At 37.4% G+C, this 9,403-nt stretch overlaps 1 protein-coding gene across 1 annotated transcript; it reads left to right on the plus strand.

The window, feature by feature from the left end:
* The first annotated feature begins 679 nt into the window (after nt 1–679).
* LOC149289260 (carbohydrate sulfotransferase 10-like) lies at nt 680–8,292 on the plus strand. The gene is made up of 5 exons (XM_089490958.1): nt 680–779; nt 1,203–1,291; nt 6,882–7,113; nt 7,296–7,401; nt 7,755–8,292. The coding sequence occupies exons 1-5, from the start codon at nt 680–682 to the stop codon at nt 8,290–8,292; spliced, it is 1,065 nt and encodes a 354-aa protein (XP_089347084.1).
* Nucleotides 8,293–9,403: the final 1,111 nt, after the last annotated feature.

Consider the following 9,403-nt stretch of genomic DNA (forward strand, 5'->3'; position numbering starts at 1 on the left):
AATGAAATGATTTATGTGCAGTCAAATTCTTGACTGAAATGACAGATTTTCACTTATAAGTTTAACACAACCGTGAGACTGTGCAGCGGGATTATTGCTCCTGCAAATTGGTTATTGTGACCATTCGGAACAGCTTGTTGCCGATGTCGAAATAATAATAATTTATTGTGTGTATAGTGTCGTCATATTCCGTAGCGCTGTACAATGGGTAGACAGCACATAACAAGAGGAATCCACTTTTCATCGGCCAAGACATGCATTTACTAGAGCTGTCCTAAAACTGATGGTCAAGGACCACCAACGATCAAGTAGTTAATTATCTCTAATGCAATCAGGAGATATATATAACGAAGGTCATATCCTTGTCCATAGCAGATGTCTCATATTAGAAGAACGCGGAGTGTTTCCTTTTAAGACATTTAATACTTTTGTATGCTGCATAGGGCTTAACACCAGGAAGACATGGCTTCTAAAATTGTTCCTGACTCATGTTAATGTCCGAAGGCTTTGCCTACACAAACCTTTTAACCTGGCACCTTTGTATGCATCGCACACGGCTCTCCGGGAAGATTCTTTTGATGATCTCGTAATTCTGCATTGCAGAAATTTGCTGTATTTCCATGTTTTTTCTTTTGTTTTCCAGGAAGACGTATATTATTTATGGCTGCTTTTAGTCATCATGCACCATCGTTGGCTCCTGCTTCTTGCATGCTTTTGGGTTGTTTTCATGTTGATGGTTGCAAGCAAGTTCATCACCTTAACCATGAAAGACCCTGAAGGTATGTTCATGTGTCTATTCTTTTGAGAGGCATTTTTTTCAGATGGGAGTATTTGTTTCAATTTAGTTACAAGACCATAACTTGGTCAACCAGGCGAACTTGTACAGCAACCCAGTGACTCCTGAGTGTGAGCCAGTGACAGGTACATGTCTAACTTGATAGCCACAATCTTTCCTATGAGTGATATTATCTTTGGTTAATGCCCTGGGCACAATACTGTAGTTGTATATTTTGAACAAATACATAATTGTGTCCAACTTTGCAATTTTAATTGTTGATCCATAGACAAGGTGTCTGAATGCAACTGATGCCAAATTCCCAATCCCGATATTGGACTACTCTTCACACGTTATATTGTATGAAATACTAGTAATGACGACTATTTTGTGATGTTTGTTTTCTTTTTTTAATCTTTGATCAAAGGTTTTGGAGTTAAGACAGGCTCATTAACGGTTTTGCCCGAAATAGAAAAAGTGACCGTGACAGAAAAGAAGTTACAGATTGAACCCCAGGTATGCTGTATACTGGGTAAATATATAATATTACTTAAAGCAGTGAAAAAAAAGTTAATATATATAGCTATATTAGAGAAATGGAATCCTTAGTTGATACTTTTAACGGACCACGTAAGCTTTGGAGACCTCAGAGGTCTCATCTCAACTCAGATGGAAACTGACTCCCTAGAGTTTGTGAAAAGCTTTTATTCAGGCGATCATGATCCATGATGATGGTGTCATCAAAAAAAAAAAAAAAATGCATACGCGCCACATTAAAATGAAACTGTTATGCCCAAAGACATACATTTATTGAATATATTTCATCATAAGTGATCAGATCCAGCTTGCGCACTGCAGAGTGCATGATGGGTTTTTCGCCTCCTTTTGAGTTGAATAAAATTGCATATGATGTACTGACAAAAATATTTTTTCTTTCTTTTGCCTATTGCCTGACAATAGGGCTGCACATGGGTAGTAATGCCCATCACATGTGTCTGCATCATTAATGGCAGGGGGCTGCAATGATGGGCAAGCAAACAGAATATTAAATAGTTACATACTCTTTTCTTTGCACCAGCTATAATGAACAAATACTGATCCTTGGCTTTTGCTGTGACCATCTGTTTATGTAAAGAAATGGCTCTAATTAAAATAATTTGGGGAGCAGGGTGCTTTGTAACTCTATTTAAATTTAGATCTAGGAGCCAGAATGTTTGAGTATTTTGCTCATGTATTTTTGTTTTGGTCTTGTCTCCCCCTTCCTTTCACAGAATATATGTAATAAATAGAAAGCTCTGATCAATACATTACATAATTGGAGAAAAATCAATTTTGCATTTATTAAATAAGGCGGATAAATGCATTAGTACATTATTAAACATAAACAAAGCAACATGAATTTACATGGAATGGCGCTTACTACGCCTCTCGCGCCTGTGTACCCTTTAGGCATGTACGCGCCAAGTGATGCCCTGTGCGGCATGCATCAGTCAAGCTGTCTCCTGCTAATCCTCTCCATCTCCTAGATGTCACTAACCCCCACGCTCACCCCTGACACACTCACACACTCTAACGCTCATGTACATGCTAAAACCATACACTAATACACACCAACACTCTATGCTGACATACACAGTTACACACACCAGACCATAAACCCTAATACCACTTTGCTTAGTGCAAAGTTAATCTTAACGTCACGTTGCCCTAAGAGTTAAGAACAGATTGAGTTAAAATGTGTAATTGGCTGGCTAGCCAACAGCGAATTCCTGTAATCTAATCTAGTTGTGATAAGGACATAAGGATTTTCATTGGTGACATTTTGAACACATTGATTTTGGCATGGTGTTGTAGGGGATTAATTAGTTGAAATGCATAAATAGTTTGCTCTGTAGAGACTGCCTGTATAACTGCCATCCGGTAAAGTAATAACGTACAATCCCTTTTGTAGCCTGCTTGAAGCCTGAAAAAGCACATGGTAGTTAATCGGAACATCTTAATGTACATTTTTCAGTTAAATCAAGTTCATAATGGTGGCTTGGGCATGCTGCTTAGAAAGTCTGTATCATGGCGGCATGCAGAAGTGTTTACTGAAGCAAAAGCAGTGTTTTGAATGTCTTGCCAGATATTTGGATCGGTATAAAACACCATTTGTATAAAGGGAATACTTTTTATTTTTTTGTGGACTTTTGCTTGTTTGGATAAGCTAGACTTGTAACATTGCAGCTTTCATACCAGGAAACTTCCTATGGTAGGGGCTACAAGGAGCTTTTACTTCTTCCAGGGGCGGCTACGTCCCAGATTGACAGTATTTTATTGCATTCAGCATTTATTCCTCACCTAGTTGAAGTTGTTCTACACCATTGCTTCGAGCTGTTTTTATACACACTATAGTTAAATCTCATTCACTTTATTGGTCGTTTAGGCAAAGGGCTTGGAAGAATGCTGGTAGTCGGGATAGCTCAGATGTGACCAGTCTTGTTACTGTTTTGTATCTCAGGTGTTCCCATAACATACCAGCAGGGTATTGCTTATCTTATTCTGTATTTACATATTGCTTTGGTGCACTTTATAAGTAGTGTAGGCAAAATGCATACCTTATGGTTATGACACTTTGTATTATTGCTCATAAAAATATTAAACCGTATAGGGCTCAATACCGATCCCTAAGATACCCCACTAGTAACAAGCCCTTCTGTCTCCTGTCACTCAACCATTGCCTTAAACATTCAACTGCTTTAACAACCAAACCCGTATAGAAACCACTGTTTTTGTCACTCATATGCACACTTACTCTGCCACACACTCATACTGTATGCACATCTACACTCTACTTACATAAATTTGTGTACGATTGAGTGGCAAAGGATGTGCAGGAGTGGGGGGTAATAAAGTGGGTTTTTTTTAAGGACAGATCAGGCTTTCTTTTGAGACCAGGTTAAGAGACTTAATGCTTTGATTACTGTTTAAAATGCTATAAAGGATGTGAAAAATCGCTCCTCTCTCTCCTTAACAGAGAGGGAGTATTTTAACAACTCAATGTTCACAGAACACTGCATTTTCCTTTATTACTGTGAAAATCAACCACAATCATCACATGAACAACCTAGTTGATCCTGGTCTGCCAAACTCTTAACACAACCACAATCAACCTACCCTCCACCCCCATAAATTTGGCTGTGACGTGTGGCTTGTCAAATGCTCTATGCAACTTCTTGGAGAGTCCCAGCAAATAGAGCCCCTTTTTAGGATTTGCGTCGGGTTAGGGGGCGAAATTGTCAGGACAGCGATGAACCTCTGAATAAGAAGACCTCCGTTATAAGACAAGGTTGTTTTTTCTGGAGAAGCCCCTCCGCCCAGTCTTATAATCAAGCAAAAACAGTATGTCCTACAAAACAGGCCCTAGATGACAGAGGATGTAATAGTACGGGCTATAGCTTTTGCATCGGTGGTACACCAATGGTGCACAGGAGATCAAAAATATGGTAAAAATAGCAAAAAGCTTTTGCCATTTAGGTAAGTAAAACCCCTGGTCACTAAAGGGTTAAACACACACTATTTTTATTAAAAATAATTTTCTTATTTATGATTGCCTGTAAACTTGTAATTGAATTGATTGTGTTTGCGTATACAGCCTGACAGTTCGGGAAAAAACATGTGGAATCAATAAAAGGTTACGAGGCGTAACAAGTCTTTAGAGGCTCGGCAATATGTCCACCTTACATGCGTGATAACCGCTTTTATTTCTCCGATAAGCGGTTCCTTAATCTGATCTTCTGGCAGATGGTTCGTTTTTGCAAAGAACACAAACTGATTGTAAATATTTATGCATTTAAACAAATCCACTCGCGTTTCATCTGTTTGTGTTTGCTTGTGGTAGCTGCTGTTCTTGGTAACCTAAGCTGATAATCTGTTCTGGGCCAGGTTGTGGACATTTAAATTGGGGTATATTCAACACAGTTGTTAGATTTATTATAATAGATCTTATGATGGTAGACCATTATTAAAAAGATACATAGCAAGAAAAGATTGAACTATTACGCATTGAATATACAACCCTAATTTGTCCTGTTTTGTGTTCTATAACATCCGTGTTACAAACTGCTAAAATGATAAACTGGAGGACCAGTTCATTGAGACGTCTAATCATTAACTGTTTTTAACAGAGGATAACGCATGCCTAAAATCTAATCATCAAGTGTAAAAGCTAGCCAGTGACAACTATAAAATGCTATGAATAAAGTAAAAATCACAGTATATGAAATATGATACATTTAAGTCAGATTTTCAAGACGATCGAAAATCAGGTCTGTAGAATTTTTTTTTAATATTGACAAATTAGATACTAAATTACAGATACAATTAGGTACTAACAATACAATGGATATTAAACTACTTTTTTATTCTGTGCCAGCATTGAAAGGGTTATTTTTATAAACCCTCTTTACTGTGTTGGCTAAGGTAGTCTTTTCTTAAGGAGCCACTTCTGCCATCAAATGTATTATATAGGATGGGCTTTATATTTCTATTTTGTACCTGTTGCTAATGCATGGGGAATCTGCTAGCATGCTTTTGCCCATTTCTCTGCCACAACTATTTGCCATGCAGAAGATGAGTTTGTCCAAATTCAACTCCTGATACATGATTTATTTACCGCCAGTCAGCTCCAGGACTGGCTCTGGAAGCATTCCAGATGAAGCTAACAAGACTCCCTTCCTCCATTGCGCATGTGCAGTCCTCCTGTTGAAATAAATGCTTTAAGCAGCCCACCAATGGAGCAAAATGAACACGAGAAGGTGTTCAGCAGCAGCTCTGAAGCTTTAGCTTTTCCCTAAAGTAATCTTATGGCTTCAGAGAATGTTTGAGGTGGTTTAATAGGTACATCCAAAAAAGGTGCGGCGAGATTACCTTTAGGGGTACCTGCAATCGTGTGACATTGTGCTTGGCATGAGCGCTGGTTCACCGTTATGTAAGGAATGCCTTTTTGTGTGATCGGGCGTTTCCTTCCAATAGACATCACTGCTGACACCCACCAGAGGGTCACTGGAGGACAGGAGAGACTCGGCAGAAAAAAAGTGTGTGTGTGTGGGGGGGGGGTTTGCTAAACTAAATCTAACTAAAAATGAGAAATAAAATTAAAAATATAGTGACCTCTGATAACGTGTTAAAAATAAATAAAAAAATAAAAATAAATAAATATATATTTAAAACCCTTTAATCCCATTGTGCTAGCGTTACATGTAACCATCATAACGCCACTCTGTTCACTTCCCCCAAATGGCTTAAGCCAGAAGTATTAAAAATACTACCCCATAGGATACTATGTAAGGGGTGGCCCTCTTGTTTTTACATAGTAGCACTCACAATTGTTGTTTTTTGAATGTTTGTTTCTGTGGCTTCAAATCAAAGCACTATTTTTGTACAAAAAATGGATGTATAACTTGCGTAGATACATCAAACAAGGAAAACTGAATCCCAATAAAACCCACATATAGTAAAAATGGCAAAAAAAAACCCCACAGAACGTATGAGACTAAGAAGCCTTGGGTTAATGTGCATTAACCATAGGAGGCTGTATAACTCCACAACATTGTAACAAGTTGTGCATCAAAGACAATTCTGCTGGCATTTATTTTAATAAAAAGAAATGTATTTGTAAGGCTTGAAAGTCTGTTACCTATGTACTTTGTAAAATGAACAAAATACACGCTAACCCAGCCCTACATAAACTGCAGCAGCTTTTTTATTTTTGCCTTTGTGACATCTTTTTTAAAGGGGCAGATTAGTGATCCTGACATCCCTACTAAAAAAATGCATTTTTTTTAAATTAAAACAAAAACACACTAACCAGATGTAGAAACTACAGCCCTGCAGCTGCAGAAAATAATTCTCATTGAAATTAATAGGAAAGCTTTCTATGCATATGTATGGGGTCTGAACAAACCAGCGTTTGCCAAGTCAACACTGAAGATGGGTATATGGCTGGGGAGAGAGCAAAGTGATGTTACTTTTACATTTTGATATCATTCAGATGATTTCATTAAATCCACCATCTTACTATGCCTTTTATGAAAATCAATAAAAAAATATAATTTGTTCCCTTTAGCCAACTGCAAAACCTCTAAAAGATGTATCACACACAGAACATATACACATGGAGCGACTTGAGCTTCTAAGGGACATGTGCCAGAACGAATCCTTTGGAAACCTCTCCCGTTCAGCTGTATCAAAGTTTGTGTTGGATCGGATTTTTGTGTCAGATAAGAAGAAGATCCTCTTCTGTCAAACTCCAAAAGTAGGGAATACCCAGTGGAAGAAAGTACTGATTGTTTTAAATGGTAAATAATTGCATTTTATTCTGTGTTGTCTGTATCTAATGTTAATTGGGACATTGCTTTATTGTAATAATAAATGTATCTGTAGTTGAGCATGCATGGTTTAAGACAACAAAGTCTATCTAGTCCAACAGTTTACCTTATAACATAGTTATGTTTCTTGGAAAATATCTGGAATTCCACAGGCGCATTTCCTTCAATTGAGGAGATTCCAGAAAACATAGTCCATGACCATGAAAAGAATGGGCTCCCAAGGCTCTCTTCATACACTGAACCTGAAATACACGAGAGGTATGAAACATGTGCTTTTACATCTTAAAAATTCTAAATAGTTTACATTTAAAATTTTATGTAGCTTTTGGGCCGTTTTACTAATAGTTTAATAGCTAACAAATACAGCTAAAAATCAAAACCCAATTAAGATGTGTAGATATGAATCATAAAGAGGTGGCTTATTTCAAAGTTATCTCTACTTTTCATGAGTAAAAGTACCTTAAGGCAGTCTGAGATTTGAATTGAAAAATCAAATACAAAACAGGTTCAGAATACAGTTGATGATGTGAAGATAAGTGTTATACTACTGTTTTTTTGTTTGGGGGGGGGATTGGTGATACTTATGACATAACTTTGTTTTTATTTCCTAGGCTTAATTCTTATTTTAAATTTTTCATTGTACGAGATCCCTTTGAAAGGTTAATCTCTGCTTATAAGGATAAATTCGTCAATAACCCTCGTTTCGAGCCATGGTATAAACATGATATTGCTCCAGTTATCATCCGCAAGTACAGGAAGGATCGTCAGGAAACCAAGGGAGGCCTGCAGTTCCAAGACTTTGTGCGATACCTAGGTGACCCAAACCACAGATTTCTTGACCTCCAGTTTGGTGATCATATAATTCATTGGGTGACATATGTAGAACTTTGTGCACCATGTGAAATTAATTATAATGTGATTGGACATCATGAAACTCTTGAGGAAGATGCCCCATATATCTTGCGGAAAGCTGATATTGACAGGTTAGTGTCTTACCCTACAATACCTCCAGGGATCACAACCTACAACAAGTCCAAGGTCGAACACTATTTCTCCAAAGTGTCCAAAAGAGACATCAAGCGTCTTTATTCAAGGTTTGAAGGTGACTTCAAACTCTTCGGATACAAAGAGCCAACATTTTTGTTTTGATGTTACGCTGCCTGTTTGCACAACAGTTTCACTGTGGGATTCTGAACAAAAACAACTCCAAATTCATCTTCTACTCTCTTTATGAACAAATTGAATTGATTTTGCATGGTTATGGCTGGGTCTTCTAATCATTTGGAATTTGCACTTGACCCAAACTACCATGATACTCTGCCAGGTTTTTATAACATAACTGGAGATCAATTAGCCTTGGTCACTGAGTGTCAGTAGGATGGATGAATGGGGTTTAAATTCAAATTCATAGATAAGTATTTTATTGCTGTCTTGCAGTAAACACTGTGTATTAACAAGGTATTTTTGACATGAACATTTTAGAACCTTCTAAACCTACCCTGTAGTCTTGACAGCAATATGTGCTGTACATGCGCTCCAACTGCTTTGTATATTGGGGGCTCTGTATAAAAGAGCTGTACTGGTGCAATCCTGCTGATAGCACCAGTTTGCATTAAAAATACTCTTTATACATATTCCCCACACATGTATCCCATCATAAATAGTTGGAAAATTATTGAAGTTGCATGAAAGTAAACATGGCTGCCAGGGTATTTATTTCTAGCATCTTTGTAGTAGTTGCATCATAATAAAAATTAAAACTGGTCTCTTTAACACAGCGTTATTAGTTTCTGTGTATGTTAATGTTACAGCATACAAACTACTATATATTACAATTCGATCTTGACAGCGTGCATAATAATTATGCTCTAGACCCATCTCCTCCAAGTAAAATTGCTTTAGATGCAGCTAAAAAATTTTAAGATACTCTGTTAACATCAAACGTTCAGATCCAGTTGGAGTATTCGTGTAGTAAATTTTTCAGATGAGGCAATAAATCCAGTAAATGGCAATGGCCAAGACAAATCATTCTCGTCAGAACATTAGTCGCCTTCGATCTTCCATAGGTGCAACCGTAGTCTCTCTCTTAACAACCAATAAAATGCTCCACGAGTATCCTCCCCAGATGACTTTGATTTTGGAGTGGATCTTCTGTGCAGTGCTGGCACATAGAGCAATTTCTAAATGCTGTGGTTACTAAACTAGAAGTTCACCATAATTGCTTTACACAATAATAAATGTAATTAGATGTTGGTTTCTG

This window comes from Sceloporus occidentalis, unplaced genomic scaffold, assembly GCF_023333645.1.
Source record: "Sceloporus occidentalis isolate IW3139 unplaced genomic scaffold, rSceOcc1.0.p SCAF_47, whole genome shotgun sequence".
Lineage (NCBI taxonomy): Eukaryota > Metazoa > Chordata > Lepidosauria > Squamata > Phrynosomatidae > Sceloporus > Sceloporus occidentalis.